Genomic DNA, 21,698 nt, shown 5'->3' on the forward strand with positions numbered 1-21,698 from the left:
GTATCTGTACAATATTGCTCATCTTTATTGTCTTCTTAAGTACGTATTAAGTTCGAAATTTTACCACCTTATATTATTTTGAGCTCTATCATACATAAGTGAAAATAGGTTTTTTGTTTTTATGTACTTATCTACTGTAATATTAAGCAAACCTTTGATACCTGTATATATTTCTAATCCTTCTACAGTGAAACACAATTTTCTATTAATTCAATGTATGTTCCGTTATTGATATTTTGTTTACATTAAATCTTTGTTGTTATGTTATACCGGTATTTGAACCTTGTTCAATTTGACACAACCCATATCCTTGCATTTCAATTGCTACTTTATCTAAGGAACACAAAATAAATAAAATATAATAAAACACCCATTATCACAGCATCATATAAATTTCATGGGGCTGTGCTCTTAGTGTGCCAACAATGATTAGTTAATTGGCTTGAAGCTCTTGCAGAATTGCTTATCGTGAACAGACAAGTGTCCAGTGGTACATGTGGAGAAAGAGGCATCTCTACCTGTTGTTTGGATGTTGATACTGCTGAGTACAAATACTTGCACAATGTATGGTACACTGACTTTTGCAAGTATTTAGTTCCTGCTTCACATTACATTAGACATTTTTATTTAGTATTGGATTTGCACTTAAATAAATTCTTGGTGTGTTGATACAGTGTTGGATTGTAGAATGGGGACTAGTTTCCACAGCAACACAAAAGGATCTGGTACTGTACTAATCTTGTCCATTGTGATGTAGAGCTGCAAAGAATTTGACTATCAGAACGAAGTGGGAAAGATAATATGAGCACAAGTTCCACCATGAGACATAAATTGTAGAAAGAATAAAATGCTACAACAAATGAAAGATGTACAAGATCCAGTGTCAGTCTTACCATTCTGATAAATCGCCTTTTCGGTAGACGTTATAGTTTGTGGGAGAATGTTTTGTTCATGATGAAAATGTAAATTGAAACATTGGTTGACACACTGTGTCAATCGATGAAAAGCTCATTAAGAGCTGACGTGGCTGTGCACTCAGATCACTATCAGGAAACTGCATGCTCCACTACCCAAGGTGCTTCCCCTAATCGAAGATTTTTTAAAATGTAAGACGATATTTTCATCTGTACATCATATGGTAATTACTTTATCAAACCCTTTAACAGGAACTACTGTGTATATAATATCTATATTCCTAAACAGCTATCATGGTTCATGGTTTGTGATTGACAGTCCCAGTTGTAGGTCACCTATCTAACGTTTTCTAGGAGAATATGGAAATTAATTTTTAATATATTGCTGGCCCAATTTGAAAATTTAAAATGTTGCAAAATCTACTCATTAAGAGATACAACCTTAAGTTATAGATTTAACAGTCAGATAGATATTACAGTTTTAAACAGTGTATATGTCTTGAGGCAATGTAACTCACAACATGCAAAGTATTCAGACTATTTTCATCCAGTACTTGCGAATGAAATCACTCAGCGACTTTGGACAAACCTTACACTCAATTCCAAGCTCTTAAAAAACTTTTTCTCGCTGTCACTCCCAACAAAATGATTAAAGAAGAAAGTTTATCGTACTAAATTTTCGCTGCTCATTTAGTGAAACTGCTGCATCACCATGATGTTTTAGTCGATTACTTCTTTAGTGCTAATTATATTCGAAACACATTTTCCATACAGTATCCACATATACCAGTGAACATACCTGGAAAGTTATATCATAGTACGATCTTTAGTTTGGAAGATATGATATCATAAATGTTGAGATGTGTGAGAAACTTACATTTGCTTATAACAGAGCACAAATTACCCAGATTATACTCATCCATTGTTTGGTAATGAGAAAACTTTGCGACTGTCAACAAACTGTAAACTCAGTTTAAAGCCTTTTCCAAACTATTTCTTGTTTACATACTTAACACCAAAGTGAATTAGAAGTCTCAAGCCATTTTATATATGAGAGTTTGAGTCATTAAAGATTCAGAGTGTTACTGGTTTGGTCCTACTGATCTCAGAATAACAACTATTTACAACTTTATAGTTCTTCATTACAACAAATACGAATATAAATAACCATTAACATTTTTAATAACAGTAAAACAAAAATATTGAAATCAAAGAAATATTTCATATGTCTCACGTGAGTTTAAAATTGTGTTGTGTGTGTGCAATAGTTATATTAGATACTGTAGAGCTGGATATTGTAGAGCTAAATCACCCAAAGCTGAAACCGAACTTTATTCGTTAATCATCAATGCATAAATGGAAGAAATTGACTGTTGCATGTAATAAGACTGCTTATATATTGCCCAAAGGAAATATTCCAATAACCATGAAGGTATCTATTAGAATAGATGGTGTTCTGATCAGTACGATATGGTTTAACTAGTGTTTGGTGATATATCTTAATGAAGGACCTGTAACAAGTGAGATAGCCACTATTGCCGATAAATATTTTATGTTACCATTGAGTCTTGGAAATTCACCTCTAGAACAGTATTCCGTACAAGTGTGTGGGCTTTCGAACTTCAGCAAGTAAGATCTAAGCAGATCCTCAGAAGTACGCACTGCTGTGTCCTTGTAAAAGAAAATCCAGTGCTTATAAGACGATTTCTCCAGGAAAAAATGTGTTTGGGCTCAGAAATGTCAAAGTGCTAGAGGAACAACTAATCAGTCACCACTAACAGTATAATACTAAAAAGATAGATGACAGATAAATGGCAATAAATGTGTAATAGTATCAGTATGGGAGAAGATTATATAGTACTCTACCAGCCATCAGGGAAAGTATAAAAATGAGCCCGAATGGGCTTTCAACTGATCGTTCAGTGATGCAAAAACAACGAGCACGCCAGTGAGGAATGCATTCTTCATACGTAGAATGTTACTCAATTTTGTTTCATGGATTCAGTGCGTGTGAAAGTACTTTATATATAAGAACTGTTATTAGCGAATTTACGTTTTTCTTACATAAAGACGTGAAATTTGTTTTCGCACTACATTCTCCTAATTCTGTTTACTCCAGCATTTCAGGAGAATAGTATCTCTGCGTATGATGTTTATAGACTTTGTCTTGTTATAACTTTGGGTTTCTGTGTCCTCATGTTTTGTAATATGCTGTATAAAAGTATAAACTCGTAAGCGGAGTGTTTGTTGACATTGTCGAAGTAAATGTGAATGCTTCACTACAAAACATTAGAAAAGTTTGTTCTTTTCATCTTCGAGACGCCGAAAATGACGACTGAAATAATGAAATCTTTTGGTGCACTCCAAGCAGAACTGGAGAAAGCGAAAGATAGTTTGAAGGGTGTGGATGAGCATATAAAGAAACTGATTGGTAGAGACCCAGCCGAACCTCCTCTTCGGTAAGTTGTCGTCGTCATATTGAAAACTTTGTAAGATGTATTACTTTTATTTCAAATATAAATGTAAGTGCGGTGTAAACAGAACATTGTGTATATAATTCTTTAAATTTAATCACTGGCGTTTTTCTTCTGCCGTGATCGATGAGAATATCTACATGTGATTTAGATGGAAGTGCAAGTAGCTTCCTGTAGCATTAGAATTTCGTAGGTTGCTTAGGCCTACAGTTAGTCTTACCGGAACCAGGCTCTGTTTATTCCTTGAATAAATATTTAGTTTTGATATAACCACGATTTAGTAGTATAGAAATGTAAATAATGCATACCACTCTGTTTCGGATAGTTAAATGAATGTAGGACAGAAAAATGTTATCATCCTCCACTGGATGTGGAGCTTCATTGAGTTGACGGTTTTACTTTTTGTTTTTAATGGTTATAAGTTTTTGCACCATCAAGTTGGACGGTTTAATTTCTATTGGTGCTATCGTTAGTACGTCGTTGGTTCCGTTTGAATATATTTATAGCAACATTCACTAATTCTCTCCTTTGATAGAAATTCATGTGCTGCTATACTATAAATTTTTTCGCATATAGGCCTACCATAACATCTAGATTGTCAAGTGCTATAGCATATAGATCACTGATTTCGATTTTCTAGTATGAATTACTAGATGATTATTGTCATCCTGCTTGGAATTATTTTGTCAGTAGTGGTTTTCAGATTGCTGTGGTGTCTGATACAATGTAGAAACCAGCTTCCCCTTGAGAGAGAAGTAGTTGAATTCATCACTGTTGTTGATACTGAAGCCTTAACCACTCCTACTCCACTAACCATAGGTCGCAAGGTCTTCTGGATACTGTCTGGTTATGAAAATAACTTGTCTATACTGCTCATTTGCTGTGATCCATGACGTTGTCAAGATAGGGAAAGTAAATGATGCACCAAAATCTAATAAAAGTGAAATATGTGCTGTAACAAAAATTATAATTATTTTCATCATGTGGCATTCATTGACGTTGCAGCTCAGAATCAAACTATCATCTTGCATCCTAACCTAGAACTTGGGTTGTGCTACATGTAAGTCTGTAAGCCCTCCTACATTCCAAAAAATAATACTGCAGCAGACAAAATATTGCCAGTGATCTGTTCTACCTCTATTTCACACATATAACACCACAGATCACATCATCATTATGCCGTGGGTCAAAGCTGACATTCGGTACCAGTAGTATTAACCCACTACAGATAGTTGTATCCTGCAGCAGTCACTAAGATATGCACAAAGTGTATGTTAAGAGAAATGGTGATGCACACCAACTCTCATGTTTGCAAAGCCTCTCTCAACCAGACATGGCTGACTTCTGTGGTGAACCATCTACGAATGACATTTAACTTAGGAGTGTGGCTGATTGTAGGCGGGTTTCCTCTCTTTAGTAATTGACAACTGTAATTGTGAAGTGTTGCAAACTGAGTTTAATTTCCTTTTCCATTCTTCGAATCTTTGTCACAGCATGATACAAAATACAGGAATGGTCACATTTCTAATGGTTAATTTGGTGTGCTGTGTTAGTGTCTAACAGTTTTTTGACTTGATCTGTGTCATTAAACTGTGTCAAGTTAATCAAAATTGATCTATGCTATAATTGCTAAGTCTCTGGTTTCATTTTAAATTGTGTGCAGCAACATTCAGTAATTCCCCCTTGCACCACTGTACTGTAAATTTTTTCACATATAATTACTGCAACATTTATATTATCAAATGCTACCACATATAGACTTTTGTTTTCGACTTGTTGGCATGAATTGTTTGATGTGATTGTCATTCTGTTTCGAATTATTTTGACAAAGTGGATTCAGTATTGCTTTGGCGCCTAAGACAATGCAGAAGCCAGCTTCCCGTTGAGGGACATTTTCCTGTGTTTTATCTTAAGTTCCTGTTGTGGAGCTCCTGGACAGCCTTGAAGAAGATAGTACACATATGTATTTTGAGTAGTAAGAGGATCCTGTTCTGGTGATCACGATTTGTTGAAAGTATTTGGTAAGTACACAAGTTTGCAGCTGCGGTCCCATTTCTTTTCCGTCAGATCTTGTACTTTTCTGGCAAAGCATGAAACATGTCTTCATTAAACTGCTGAGGTGAACGATTTTTGTCGCAGTGTGACACAGCACGAGCATACAATTATAGGTTGTTAAATAGTCATGCACAAATATGCCCTGATATTAGTAGTAGTAATTTGAACAATTTTGTTTATTTTATTTTAAAATGAGATAAAACTATGCCATTCCTCCAGGCGCTTACCGTAGTTTGTAGATTCTGAGATTCATGAAAGAGGGTTATGTGTGAGAAAGTGACATGGAGCCAATGTGAGGTTTAAACTATGAAGATGGGGCTTAAACATATTGTAGGTGGTTGTTTCAAAAGCAAAGTAGGCAAAAAGTAACAGAAATAGGGGCAGTAGATGATGGGTCGCTGTAGGAGATTAAATAGTAAAGGCAACAGGGGAATAAGTAGGCAGAAAGAAATAGAAATCCTGAGGTTACACACAGTACATTAAATTTAAATACTTAGAGAAGAAAATATGGAACTGAGCAAATGAAATGGGAAGTTTGGAGTGTACAGGTGACTGTGAGATTGCCAGAAAGTGCAAAATGGGCACAGCAGGAAAGCTTACCGGAGGAATGCAGAAATCTAAATGCTTTCACAATTATAAGGAAGGTATATTTTGATTATATGGTAAATGAAAGAAACCTTTGGAAGAAAGGAAACCAGTTGTACGAGTTGCTCTGTGAAAATAGTGAACTCAGATGGTGAGCCAGTGTGGTAAAGCTAAAAAATGGGGGAAGATATAGAAGGGCTGTACAAAGGAAACCGATTTGATGACAGTGTTGTAGAAGAGGATGTAGATAAAGGTGAAAAAGGATATATGATACTGCAAGAAGAATTTGTCAGAGCACGGAAAGACCAGCATCAAAACAAAACATTGGAGTAGAGGTGTTTCCTCAAATTATAGATGACTTGGGAAAGCTGGTAATGACATAAATTGGTTCAAATGGCTCTGAGCACTATGGGACTTAACTTCTAAGGTCATCAGTCCCCTAGAACTTAGAACTACTTAAACCTAACTAACCTAACTAACCTAAGGACATCTCACACATCCATGCCCGAGGCAGGATTCGAACCTGAGACCGTAGCGGTCGCACGGTTCCAAACTGTAGCGCCTAGAACTGCTCGGCCACTCCGGGCGGCTGTAATGACATAAGTACTCCACCAGGTATGTAAGATACGTGAGGCAGAAGAAACACCCTCAAAGTTCAAGAAGAATGTAATAATTCCAGTATGCAAAAATATAGGTGCTGACAGGTATTGCTGAACCGCCTGTTTAAAAGGTCATGGTTGTAGAATACTCACATGAATTTTTTATGGAAGATTGGAAAGATTGGTAGAGGAAGGGCAAAATAAAACTGGCATGGAAAATGTTTATAAGACTGACATGAAAATTACCCTTGTTAATGAACAGGAGAACTGCCCATCACACTGGTTTCAATACACCAATCAGCTAATGTCATATGTCTGCACACGCTCTGTCCCGAGTATTTCACCGTGTCATTACATTTGAGTGAGCGGAAGGTATTTAAAGACCAGCTGAATGCAACACAGTATGATGCCCGTGATAATACGTTGCAAGTTAATTGTCAAATGTTCTACAGTGCATAGATGAAAAATGTATGCAGAATTGTTTCTGCAAGAGTTTAAGACTAGAAGAGTTTTCAAAAGCCTGCAATGCAAAACTTAGTGGTAAAGTGGCACAAAATGGGCTCTACAGTGATTAAAAGCCATACCTATCCAAAAAGAGTTTGGATGCCAGAAAAAGTTGTTTGAGTGGAATGAATTCAAATGAAATCTCAACACTTTATTGGTGCGAGTGGTAATTACAGACATTGCCATGTTGAAACGTTATAAAAAGAGACCTGCATCTTTATACTTACGAACTGAAATCTTTGTGTATTGAGGTCTGGTTGTGATTTCTGAGTAAAGCGGAAGAGGACTTTTGAATCCACAATTTTTTATTTCTTCAGACGAGGACTAATTCAGCCTGTCAGGGATATGAAACAACAGGACATGTGCCATTATGCACCAGAAATTGTCCATCAGAACTTTGAAGAGCCATTGCATAATCTTAAGATTCATGTTATGCGAGTTCTGTCAATACATCATACAGTTGCAGGTTTAAAAGAAATTCAATTCACTTCAAAGACTTTGTTAAAAATTTTCTCTCTCTCTGTCCCTCATACTTGTACAGACATTCAGAATAAACTGTGTGTTATTTACTTTTGTATTCATGAATGAAAGCTGTGATGTGCAGCAGATGAGGTGTCCAACTAGCAGAGAATAACTGTCCTATTGACACAAATGGACTGAAATACAATACAATGTTCTAGGCCGTGAGGCCATGTTTGGCTGAGAGTGGTAGATCTCTTGAAGATGTGTAGCAGTTAAAGTCAAGTGAGATGGCAGCCTCCTGGATGCTCGGGGGTGGCATCCAGTGAAGCGGCAACCCCCTGGACTGTCGGGGATAGCGTCCATCGAGGCAGCAGCCCCCTGGATGGTTGGGATTGGTGTCCAGCGAGGTGGTGGTCCTCTGGACAGTTCGGGGTGATGTCCAGCAAGGCGGAAGCCCCCTGGACACTCGGGGGGTGATGTCCAGCAAGGCGGAAGCCCCCTGGACACTCGGGGGGTGACCGAGCGAGGTGGCGCAGTGGTTTGACTCTGGACTCTCATTCGGGAGGACGACGGTTCAATCCCGCGTCCGGCCATCCTGATTTAGGTTTTCCGTGATTTCCCTAAATCACTCCAGGCAAATGCCGGGATGGTTCCTCTGAAAGGGCACGGCCGACTTCCTTCTCCATCCTTCCCTAATCCGATGAGACCGATGACCACGCTGTCTGGTCTCCTTCCCCCAAAACCAACCAACCAACCACTCGGGGGGTGATGTCCAGCAAGGCGGAAGCCCCATAGACAGTCAGAGGGTGATGTCCAGCAAGGCAGAAGCCACCTGAATGGTCAGGGGGTGGCGTCCAGTGATGCGGTAGCCCCTGAATGGTCGGATGTGGTGTCAGCGAGGCTGTAATACCTGGACGGTCAGAGTGTGCCCAGTGAGGTGGCAGCTCTCGACAGCCAGAGAACATCCTGATCCTGGGTGATCAGCAGTGGCAATAGCCCTGTCGATTGGAGTTTGTAGAGGAAGTGCAAAATAAAACTGGAATGGAAAATGTTTATAAGACTGACATGAAAATTACCCTTGTTAATGAACAGGAGAACTGCCCATCACGCTGGTTTCAATACACCAGTCAGCTAATGTCATAAGTTCTGGCAAGTTGGAGGCCAGCTGGAGGCTGAGTGGGGAGTGAAATTCAGAAAGGCGACGAAGAGGAGGCACTCGATGATAGTCTGACAACTCGAACGCAGTGTTGATTAATCCTCAGCCAACTCCATTGATGTACAAGGTGAGCACAAGCTAAGTACACTGCTGTGGATTGACTGGGTGGTGGCCTAAAGACCCTCCTGGCAGAAGAAAACACACACACACAGACACAGCAAGCACGTGATCTCATTGAAAGGAAGAAGGGCCCATGGTCACAGTGCTGTATACTACAACACAATGCCACCATTGGCAATGCTGCCACCATTCCATTCCATGGTGATAGCTAGTAAACCACCCCATTTTGTTTGTTATCGTTGGTCTGTTGGCATACGATCTCCTGTGGTACTGTTGCTTGCGGATTGTAGTTGCAGCAACCTCTGATCAACACCTGTAAGATTGGTTGTAGGTCTATATTGGCATCAGCCTGGGGGTTCAGTGCATTAGACCCTTGCTAACCTGGCCAGTCCTTGCTCATATGGTGCCAGATTAGCAGACATGCTGGATTATTGAGTGTGTCATAAATTTAGTGTAAACACATAGGGATTATACTTTATTGAATGCAGAGATACATTTAGTCCTCAAGTGTGTACATGGTACAATATTATCACTTTATATGAAACATATCCCAAAATTTTTTGTTGCAACAATGACATTCGATGGAAAAAATGTTTTATCACACAACAGCTTTACAACTATTACATCGGCACTACATGTTTCTGAAGGTTGCGTTATGTATTCCAGGAAGATGTCTGCAGCTTCAGCACCAGCAGTTTGAGATACTGTCATCTTCTCTCCTTCTATGTCCTCTTCGTCTTCAGTTTCATCATAACTGTCCTGTATACTTTTAATTATCGCTTTGTCTGTTATAGTTTGATTATAAATAGTTGCTCATCCAATATTGTACTCTGCAGCAATGGCTCTCTGTAAAGAACCTGAGTTCAATGTATCTCTAATTTCGAGTTTCTGCTTGAGGTCAAGCTAATGTGTATCCTTTAAGGAGTCATGATTACACACACACAATTTAAAATACGTATAGCATTGTTCAACATTGTAATTATCGGACATCTCATTGTTGCTCATGAGACTTCATTATTGTTTTCGTCATTTCTTCTTGAGCGACTAGAGGCTGGATACGAACCTGATTACTGAGAGACTGAACTACTGAGTGCTGGATTGGCAAGAATTTAGTGTATCTACAAATGCTTAGTTTATTCATTTCACAGATGAAATATAATTACAATAACATAATTATGGTTAAAATAACAAATAAGATTAATGCAGCTGGGTGATCACTTAAAAGCAAAAAGTAGAAACATTGTTGCGGTGTAGGTCTTCAATCAAAACTCTGCTCTGGTTAATCTGTTCCTACCAGCCCTTCACTTCTGCACAACAGCTATAACTGTCATTCTCTTGAACTTGCTTACTATATTCAAACCTTGGTTTACCTCTACAATTTTTACCCTCTCTCCTCCACTTTGCTATATTATTATTATTATTATTATTATTATTATTATTATTATGTCCTACAAATCTTTCTCTTCTCCAAGTCAGCTTGTGCCATGAAAACTTCTTTAACTGTTAAAATTGCATGCGAATCCTAGACTTAAACATAGATAGCAGCCTTTTTTGGCCCTGTTGTTTTGATTGAACCACATGAGCACACTTTGTGGTCCATCTCTTTCCTAATCCTTGTTTCAGTTTATTGCCACAAAATTTTTAGACGTTTTAATTAGATTCCCCAGCATTGTTTTAGTAATGGTTTTGTTAAAATGCTGGTATTTTCCGTTACGTAGTGAATATTATTGTTGATAAAAACAGTTACCTCCTAGGGATAGTAGCGTAATGGTGCAACATAAAGGAAAAGATTTCTCAACCAAAGAATGACCAAAACATCGCAGTATTTTCTGCTTTTCTGAACCACAGTATTCTGGTACGTTCATTATATTTACTATGTGTGCCTGAGGTAAAGTCAGTCACAGTGTTGGTTGCCATGAAATGGATATAGAAAAGTGTCATCAGCCATTGCAGTACAGTGACACCATTTGTAATTCATAGCCCATGTGAAAGTTTTGACTTATTTTAATTGATTTCAGCCCTGGTGTGAAGAGACCTGCAGGACAACAGGAAGAATTCCGGGGCAGAGGCAGAGGTTATGCCCTAAACAGGTACAATTTGTCAGAAAATCTCAAGATGTATCTATGTTATTGTTTTCAGAGTGTGTGATTACCTTTGTGTAGAAAATGTGATGCATTTGTAAACACTGGTTTAAAGTCACAATCTGTGAGTACATATTGACACTGATGACTGAATCTGTATGCACTGCTGACCATTAAAATTTGCAACACCATTATGTTGCAAGTAACAGTTGTCAAATTCTTGCTTGCATTGGTCCAGATTCCATGACTGTCATGCGAATATGGGACTGATGGGTTCAGTATGGTCACACTTGAGGCTGTGCAGGATGTCAGAAACTCATGCCCAAGAGGAGAGACAAATTGTTCACTCAGTCATGCAAGATCTTACAACCATGTCACATACTTTTAGGCAGGAAATAGACTTGTTTGCAATGAGAAAAAGTTGCCTCCACAACACTGACAACATCTCAAGCATGATGGACAGTTAGCACGGTGGCCGTTGTTGCAACAGCAGCAGAGAGAGGCAATGACAGTGGCAACATTGAACACCAGAGTTGCACCGTATTGCTGGATGAGTCTCGGTTTTGTGTACAGTATCATGATGGACAAGACCATGTGCGGATGCTCTGGAGGAGAACATAGATTAAAAGATAGCAGTTGTTGATGTCAGATGGGCCCAGCACTTGGTGTGGAGTGCCATTGGATACACAGTGTATTGTAATAACCTCTGGTTTGTGTAGCTGGTAATTTGGACAGTTGGCAATAGATTTGTGATGTGTTAAGGCTGGTGGCTGTGCCCTATCTTTAAGGTCTCAGTGATGTTATTGTTCGACACGATAGTGCAATACTGCATGTTACCCTTTCTTCCAAGACCAGAAGATACAAAGGGGGTTTGATTTTTACCCTGTGAAACACATTCTCCAGATATTTCACCCTGGTTATGGGCTGTCAAAAGGGAAGCAGTGGTTGAGAATGGAGTAAGACATGGTTGTGGCCTATCTCCAGTGTTATTCAACCTGTACATTGAGCAGGCAGTAAAGGAATTTTTTTAAAAGTAGGAATTAAAGGAGAAGAAATGAAACGTCTGAGATTTGCCAATGATATTGTAATTCTGTCAGAAACAGCAAAGGACTGAGAAGAGCAGTTGAATGGAATGAACAGTGTCTTGAAAGGAGGATAACAAGAATAATATCAACAAAAACAAGGATAATGGAATGTAATTGAATTAAATCGGGATGCTGAGGCTTTAGATTGGGAAACGAGACACTTAAAGTAGTAGATCAACCTTTTTATTAGGGCAGAAAAATAACTGATGAAGGCTGAAATTAAAAGGGTGTAAATGTCTACTACCAATGGCAAGAAAAGCATTTGTGACGAAGAGAAATTTGTTAACATCGAATATAGTTTTAGGAAGTTTTTTCTGAAAGTATTTGTGTGGGTTGTAGTTATTATTGAACCGAAACAATGATAACAAACAATTTAAACAAGAAGAGAATAGAAGCTTTTGAAAACTGGTGCTACGGAACAATGCTGAAGATTCGATGGGTAGATTTTGTAATTAGTGAAGAGTTACTGAATAGAATTGTGGAGACAAAAAACATTGTAGCACAAACTTGATTAAAAGAAAGGATCGGTTGATAGGACTCATTCTGAGACATCAAGAGGTCACCAGTTTAGTGTTGGAGGGGATTGAAGGGAGTTATAATCATAGAGGGAGACTCAGAGATGAATACAGTTAGCAGATTCAGAAGGCTGTGGGTTGCAGTAGTAATTCAGAGATGAAGAGGCTTGCACATATTTGTGCAGTATTGAAGCAGCATGGAGTGACGTCCCCATATTGAACTTCAATTAAACTCGGTGCCTAGTCGGGTTAGAACTGTTGCTGCCAGAGACGGCAGCACTGTGTACTAAATTTTGCCTATTGTGTGGCATCAAATCATCTTCAGATTTAGTTGTGTTCTATACAAACTCTACAGGCACAATAATTAAAGTTACCCTACATTGTTTGCTATCCTCCCTGTTGTTGTAATTTTAATGGCTAGCAGTGTACATGAACATTAGCTTGTGCAGCAGTGTTCCTATATACATTACTTTTCTGTGAATTTGCTTTTTATATTTAATTGTGATGTTGAGGAACAGAATTAGATAGGAGCAGTAATGAGGTCCATTTGGCCACTTATCCAGTCAGAATGGATTTTTCTGTCTTGTGTAGTAAAGTATAATTTTCAAACCACTCTGAAATGGAAAGTGTTACAAAATCATGCACCAGCCCGTTATTTATTATTTATTTATTTATTTATTGTAACAGGTTTTAAGTGATTGAAGTTTCATTCCATTTGGAACCTGGAAAGCTCCTACTGCTCCTGTTGCCTCACTTCATTGGTAATCACCCTTCCCCTTGACGATGATGCAGTGTTTCATCACTCATATAATTTGAATATCGGTTAGGTGAAGCACAGTGGATTGAGATTCCACTAATAATGTATTGCATTCTGCTTCAAAAGGTATTATGGAAACATAGTAAAAAAATAGTGCCATAAGAGTCAAATAAAACTTCAATCTTGGACGACACTCCCAATGTGTGAGCTGTTGTTCACTATTCTTCTGACACATGACCATAACTTTCAGTACAAAGTTTGGCTTGGTGGCGGCCAGCCACGTCTGAAGGCTCCACATTCATGGCTGACACGTGCTCAAAAACAAACAACCATACAACTGATTGCTGAGGTTAGAGATGCTTAACGGCATGTTAGTGTACTTCCCAGAGATTTTAATTTTTTTTTCTGCTATTGATCAAGATGCAGAAATGGTGGCTATACAAACAAATTTCCATTGTCAGTATCATATATTCATTATGGCATGGGAGTAAACAACCTCCAGATGTTGTCTGGATGAATTTCTCACTATGCCTGAAGCATATACTATGTCACTTCATGAAGATTGCTGGCTGAAAGCTAATATGAACTATACATCTCCCTGTTCAGTTGTATCCAGGACGTGCTATATTGAAGACAAATAAGAACTGTGCAGCCCCATTGGGTCCATACATTCTTCAAGGCGGTTGTGGCGTGTGAACTGTGTGGTACTTTGCATTATTCTGCTGGAATATGTCGTCTGATACTATTACAGATCATGATTCGTTGTCTGTATAGAATTGATTCCACTGCTGGAGCTGCACATTCTGGTAGAGAGACAGGTTATCCACTCTGACAGTGCCAGATGGCCAAGAGACCTTGGCCTGAACTGTGGGACAGCTTTGACAGTAGGGGAATTTGTCCTTGAGTGATAGCAGACTGGGGGAACTCTCACACCAAAATTAGTGGCAGAATGCATAACTCTCAGTAATAACATTAAATGCGTGATTTATTTAAAAAACAATGACACTTTATGATTAGAATATCATTTATCAAAAGTTAACTTGCAAAACATAATTACTACTTTAACAAATGTCATTGGAGATGGCCGAGCTATCATGAAAATGTGTGCACGGTGTGGACTGGCAGGAAGTGATTAGTAGTAGTAATCAATCTGACTTTGTGATGTGAACATGTATCACTCAATCTAGCCCAGTGCATTGTCATGCAAACGTGTAACTGGTTTAGCACTGTGATTGGTAGTGTGAACTTGTTATTCATTATCAGGTGGATCAGTCTTGCTACTGTAATTGAAAATGATATAAATGATAAGCTTGCCTTGGGTAACATTGATTCGATACTAAAAGATTTGGAAGAAAAGGCTGTGAAGTTATGTTGAATATCTGCGGTGCTTGGGATAGTATGATTTAACTTATGGCCTTTACATTGATCGATGGATTCTTAAGGTTATAATGATCAGCATTGAAACATTTGCATTTGCCGGTAAAGAATGTTGGTGTCTCATGGCCACTAGCTGGTAACTTGGGTCTTTTCATTGTGCAAGACGTCTACCATGATGCTGCCTGCTCCAGTCGAGAGCTCTACCTGTGGCTGCCACCCACCCTGCCTTTCATAGCCATTGCCTGGAGTCCTGTTGCCCTCAAAACAGACACCTACTCCTCAGCATGCATGAGAGGAAGTAATACCTGGTCATAAAACCTTGCATGGCCAGGGGCTACTGCTGTGCAGGTACCTGACTATGATGCCCCCCCCCCCATCCCCCTCCCGCCCCACATGTATGAAATGGCTACCATGTTGAGTATTGTGCAACTTTCCCCACATTGTGTGCAATTGTGCAGCTTCAGATGGATGAGGGACTGCAAGAAACCTTGGAGAAGTAAGGATCCACTTTGTGCATCTTGTACGTTGAAGCCTGTCGGACAACAAAGTTGACACCAGGCATTCATCCTCATTCAGATGGAGATTCACTTCCTGCGAAAGTTAAAATCGTGGTCTCACCATGTATTCCCACCCCTGATGCAGTGCTGTAAATGCCATTTAGGCGTATGTTCTCCCATTGTATGAAGTACGAACAACCCAATTTATGGAGCTGGATCAGCAATTTCATAAAAATTCCACATGAGAGCAGTGCAGATTACTGAGATGATAGTCCCCTCCCTCTGATCCCTGAGGTATGCTGCCTTAGTTAAGGAACGTAAAATCGAGGAATTTAAGCTCTTTGAAAGTGTCTCATATTTTGAAGCCCAAAAAAAGTATGATCACTTATACCCCATGACAAAGGTTGAATTTAGCCGCTACTGTGGCCAGGCTAACTGCAGTACCTCAAGTACTTACTCCCTATAGTCTCTCTGGCAGTTGTGCGAGTATTTTGACCCCAGTGGGTGATTGGCCTCCTCCTCCCCTCTTGTGATTCTAGAAGCCACCATATTCAGGGACTTCGATTGGGTGCTCGTGGACAGAGAAGCAGTGACCTCTTCCCGCATCTGTTGGTGACAAGTCTATTTTTTTAGGGACTCCTCTCCCTGGAAATCACCAGATCAGTGATCCAACATCAGCCAGAGTGTAAAAGTGCCACAGGCTGTGAATCCCAGGGCTGCCCACTGAAGCCCTCGAAACAGTGCTGTCTCTCTGAAGTAGTTAAGGAGAAAAAGAAGAAATCGTGCTAGCAGACTCAGAAACTATGTTTGTCAATGGCTTTTATTTATTTATTTTTTAAAATTTAATTAATTAATTAATTAAAATTTTTAATTTTTGCTTGTGTTGCTGGAACTGCTATCCCCCTTTCTAAGAGCCCAATCAATTGGTTTCTGGTGGACCAAAGATATTGCAACAGCTGTTTAGGACCATCAAAGGGCACTTCTGTGTCTCTAGTGATATTCTTTGTAGGCTGCCCTCATAACTTGTAAGCAGTTCTCTCAAAGGCTCCCTACCTAATTAACCACAGCAAACAGTAATTCTAAGGGTACTTTGTCTCCCTCTTGGGAACGTACATCTCAGGTGTGGACCAAGCACTATAGTCTACTTGGCCACTGAAGATTAACTGTTCTGGGTCTTCTCCTTCATTGTAGTATTTCTACTGATGTATCAGATCTTGCTGAACACCTCATGGTGTTCTATTCTTACTCGGCTACTTTCTGAATGCGTAAAGGACATTTTGAAGACATCCTGCTACCCTCTACTCCCCATAATTCTGAATTGAATAATGAACCATTCACAGAATGGGAACTGCTTCAGGTTGTCTCAGGATATGGATTCCGGACGTGATTTAATTCATAATCAGGTGATTAAATATACAAATGTGGCTTGCAGACACCATCTACTCAGGATTTGCCAGAAGGTGTGCTAGAGGGTGTTTCCTCTTTGAAGTGGAGAAATAGTGCCATCATCTCAATCTGTAAGTCAGGAAAAAACTCAGTGTCCGTTGACAGCTACTGACCAATTAGTATGCCAACATGCTCTACGCCAGCTACTTGAAAGGACATTAGTCTGACAATTGTGCTGAATGACAAGGCCATTTGACCTCATCAGTGTTGTTTCTAGGAGGGGATGATCCACACTCAACTATCCAGTTAGGTTGTGAACAGCAATCCAACAGGCTTTTTCTAAATGGCAACATCTAAGTGCAGTCCCACCTCCCCCTTGTGCCTTCCCCCCCCCCCCCCCCCCCCCAAACATAAGGCATACAACACTGCTTGATGCCATCAGATTTTACTTAACTTCTGGACTAGGGCTTTCAAAGTACTGTATCGCATTCTATTCATCAGTTTCCATTCCTCCAATCGTTTCAGGTTGGAGTTGGTATGTCACTCAGCTCCCCACAGGTTTAAGATAAGGGTGCCCCTTGGGCTCCATGTTGAGTGTTACTGTTCCTTACAGCCATTGGTGGGATAGTGACCCTATTGGGCTAATGGTTACCCTTATACTGTATGTGGGTGACCTTAGTATTTGGTATATCTCCTAATCTGTAGCCTGGCTGAATGCTAGTGAGTCATCTAAAGGTCAGTCATCCAAAGGTCCGTTACTGGACCTTTCCTGTGGGTCAATCCAAGTGAAGTGATCCAAGTCATCCAGTAAAAATTCAGTTGGTTGCTTGACCATTTTTAAATATTTTGGTTTTTTTTATGTATGATTACCCTGTAACTGAGAAGTTCAAAACAGTTTTAAATTTTTTTTACCTTGCATCGTTACTAAATTTTTATTATATCTGTGACTGGGTTAAGTTACAGCATTGCAGTTGATGTGATTATTTTTAGAAAATTCTCCCCTTCAAATTGTTTATTACCCAAAATACCCTAAATTAAAAATAACTAGTCGAAATGACCTCCAAAGTTTGGTATTGAAAATTCAGAAAATCCACTTTTTGATCCAAAAATAACAACCAAGGAATGATTCATCAGTATGTGTTTTTTCTCTAGTTAGATAACATAAGCTACTAGCTTTATATAGAGCAAGAACACTGACAAGTATTTCCTTAATTGTATATAAATTTTTGTAATTTGAGTATCTTTATTTTTTATAAATTTCAGGGCTAGTTATCTCTGATGGGACTGAATGTAAAAATTTGATTTTTGCACATTTTGTACACCAATATGATAGCAATGTACTCTAAAAATTTCAACATTGATATTTGATTATGAACTAAGATAAGAGTTTTTGAAGATCAGAAAATAATTCACATTACACTGCAATTGATCTTATGGCTGTTGCCTAATTCTTGTGTGATATTGGCTAGATGTCTTCTATTGTTATTGAAGTTATGGTGTTGAATTATATGCAAAAGACCTCCCAGTTGCTGTGGTACGTTAAAGCACTAAAAACTTCTTTAATACCTTTTTCATTGGTATCCAAACTTTGCCACTAGTAGATTTCTTGAATGTTGTTCTTGGGTCAGCAGGGTGGTCAGTGTGCACAAAAACATCATTGTTTTCCAAACTTGTTCTTTCAACTTGTGCAAGCCACCATTGTCCATCATACACACTTGCCACTGAATCATTCAATGTTATAGACAGGTGTAATTTTACTGACACAATGATTCTCATAAATTTCAGTTTCTGGTGTTACGTAGCATCGAACTAAGTTTTATATAATGCCAAGGAATGTGTGGAATTACTTTGTTCCTTTTATCGCTGTATAGTTTTCAGATCTGGTTTTAAATGATGTTTTGATATGAAGAACTACCTCTTCTTTCTGAGAGAGAAAATAAGTGATGCGTTTAATATTATCCTTGCAAAAGGTATACATGACCTGTATTGTAAGAATTTGGTCTGCGGTCTTTCTTTGTAGGCTGGCATTACTTGCCTTATGTTTATTGTACCTCCTACACCATCACATGCATTTTTATTTATTTATTGTTCCGTGGGACCACATTAAGGAGAAGTCTCCATGGTCAGGGAACGAGTCAATACATGAAATTATAACATGATTGTAGAAACAGATAAAATGAAATACAAAAACTATGGCAAGAGGCAGAAAAGTGCCATTTGGCCTCCAAACCAAAATCTGCTTATCTGCTTTGTGGTAGTGAAGATTTGAAAAATTCTTTTTGTTCTTGTATTGACTGCCACTTCCATCTGAAAAGTATATGAGCATCTCAACTTTGGGCAACCATTCTTTTATGTAATTTGTTACATACTTTTGAAACACATGGACAGCCAAAGTGTTGTGCTCCAAGCAGGCACGTAGAATGCAAATTGAAGAACTGCAAACTTTGTCTTTCTCATTTTTGAAGTACAAAACAAAACAAATGGGTTCACTGTTGCCTGGTCACTGATTCAGTGCTACCCTTGTATTTCATCCTGCACCACTAATGTAAAGTTCCCTGCAAAAACTTACTTTGGATTTTAGAAACATAGCCCCCCTGCTTTACAGCCTATACATTGATGACTGGGCCATTGCAACGAGGCACACTGATTTTGACACAATGGAAGAAACCCTGACATCCGATCTATCTGCCCTGGCAGCATACTTCTGTAAATGGAGGCTTGGGTGTAACGCCATGAAGACAGAAGTAATTTGCTTCCACCTCAATAACAGAGAAGCCGACAGAGCTCTGGAAGTATACCTTGACGACACACACCTCAACCACAAGGAGCCAAGGTACCTAAATGTCACATTAGACAGAACCTTGTCATTTAAATCACACCTTACAAAAGCAGCTGCCAAGATGAGAACAAGAAACTACCTCATCCACAAACTCAGCAGAACCACCTGGGGATCAACGGCAACAAATCTGAGGACGTCTGCGCTGAGCCTGGTATACTTTGCGGTGGAGTACTGTGTACCAGTGTGGCTAAACAGTAGTCATGTGAACAAAATCGATGTTGAACTTAACAAAACCATGCACATTATTTCCGGAACAGTTAGGTCTTCACCTAACATATGGCTACCTGTCCTGAGTCATATACCACCCCCAAAAATTCGACGAGAAGCAGCCATGTTTAGGGAATACAAAAAGATTGAAGCAAACCCTGAACCACTGGTACACGTTGATATACCTGAGTATCAAGAGGCTTCGTTCAAAACATCCTTCTTGTGCTCTCGACAGCCTCATTGGGGCTGACATTAACTCTTGGAGAAGAGAATGGCTCCAAAATGCCCCAACAGTTTTCCACCTAATGCCTTGTATTACTGAGGCAGTCCCGCAAGATCTGGTCAACTCTGAACCGAATAAGAACTGGGCATGGAAGATGTGCTGACTCACTCTTCAAATGGGGACTGATGCCTTCGCCAGAATGTGACTGCGGCGTGCCTAAGTAGACCACCCAACACATCAGGGAAGAAAGCAATGTCAGAGCGTTCAGTGGGGACTTTGAAGAATTCTTCATGGCATCCCAAAAATCCATTGAGTATATACAAAATATATCTAACTGGAGGACACACACACACACACACACACACACACACTGATAAATCATGCCTTGGTTGTTATTTTTGGCTAAAAAATTGGATTTTCTAAATTTTCAATACCAAACTTTGCAGGTCACTTCGACTGGTTATTTTTTAATTTAGAGTGTTTTGGGTAATAAACAATGTTGTAGAGGAGACTTTTCTAAAAACAATCATATGAATTGCAATGTTGTAACTTAACCCAGTGCAGAGATATTTAAATTAACGATAACGTCTCCAAATTGAAAAACCGCCGTGCATTTAAAATAAAAATGCCTGCTACTCAGTAACAGTGCAAGGTAAATTTTTTTAAAAAAAATCTCTGTACTTCTCAACTATAGGGTAATTATGAGTAAAAAAAATCCAAGTATTTAAAAATGGTTTAGCAGCCATCATTGGATGTTTTCATATGGACTGACCCATGTGGCTTCCAATTTTCTCTTGCAAAAATGTGGTTCATGTGCTTGTACATTGTGCCATAGTCCATCTTGACACAGGACTCTACTTTAGTACCAAGTGTTTGGACATTGTTGCACAATCCTGATTTCAGGCACATCTTGTGGATAAAAAAACTGACATGGCTGCCCCATATTTGTCACCTGAAGACTAACTTTATTCGAATACTTAATGGTGTCTGTGTCCTCACCCAGACCTTGTGGTCTGTGGAACATGCTACTCTGTTCTATATTTACTGGGTTTTGGTCTTGTCCTTGGTGCACTGTTGTTGCCAGGCTTCCATCTTAGGTCCGTTTCCCACTGGGACACTGGTGACGGTCACTAGTGACGGTCACAGACAGAGATACATTCGTTTGAAGTGGAGCGTTCAATCAGAACTCTACACTGCGTCACCGAGCCACTGTGAGACAGCAGTGACTCACCCTCACCACATATGACGGACAAGGTCACTGTGTTCACAGCAGCCACTGCTGAACATGCATTAGTTTGAATTGGAGTGTTCACAATGGAACATTGACCACAGACACAGCACTGCAGATTTGCCAATTTCAGAGTGTGCAACCTTTTGTGGCATGGAACTACAACCACTGGCCATGATAAAGTTGTTGAAAACTTGCTCGCTGAGCTCGATCTTTGCCTCTTGATACTGATGTTCCCACACATTCAGCGTGGCATATGGGTCTTTTTCAGCCATCGATCTTTATATTTGCAGCACAGGTCTTGTCCTGTCCATCCATTGGAGAGTCTATGATGCGTGTGTGACAGTGATCATTTTCCAATCATTTTGACGTGTTCTCGTCGTCACTCGACTGGATGTCCACACAGATGGACTCTGTGCAAAGCTGATTGGGATGTTTCACCAGTGCTGTCACCCTTTGCACCCTGCCACATTGTGGTATGAGGCAGTCGTCCAGAGCACAATTGCAGCCATTCTATCCGCAGCTGACTCTGCCTTGGGATCCTCAATCGAAAGGCAGTATCTCGATGGATCCCAAGATTGCCACAGCCATTAGAGATTGTGGGTGGGCTCCCCGATGCCATAAGCAACAGCCA

The 21,698-nt window shown here is 39.4% G+C and overlaps 1 protein-coding gene across 2 annotated transcripts in view; it reads left to right on the plus strand.

The window, feature by feature from the left end:
* Nucleotides 1-3,093: 3,093 nt before the first annotated feature.
* The window catches only part of LOC126481339 (pinin), a 62,453-nt gene continuing 43,848 nt past the window's right edge, over nucleotides 3,094-21,698 (plus strand). For both annotated transcript variants that reach the window (XM_050105023.1, XM_050105024.1), the window contains exons 1-2: nucleotides 3,094-3,373; nucleotides 10,888-10,959. In XM_050105023.1, coding sequence (XP_049960980.1) covers nucleotides 3,186-3,373; nucleotides 10,888-10,959 — 260 coding nt within the window. In that variant the 5' untranslated portion in view covers nucleotides 3,094-3,185. The remainder of the gene's footprint in view (nucleotides 3,374-10,887; nucleotides 10,960-21,698) is intronic.

This window comes from Schistocerca serialis, chromosome 5 (genome assembly GCF_023864345.2).
Source record: "Schistocerca serialis cubense isolate TAMUIC-IGC-003099 chromosome 5, iqSchSeri2.2, whole genome shotgun sequence".
Taxonomy (NCBI): Eukaryota; Metazoa; Arthropoda; class Insecta; order Orthoptera; family Acrididae; genus Schistocerca; species Schistocerca serialis.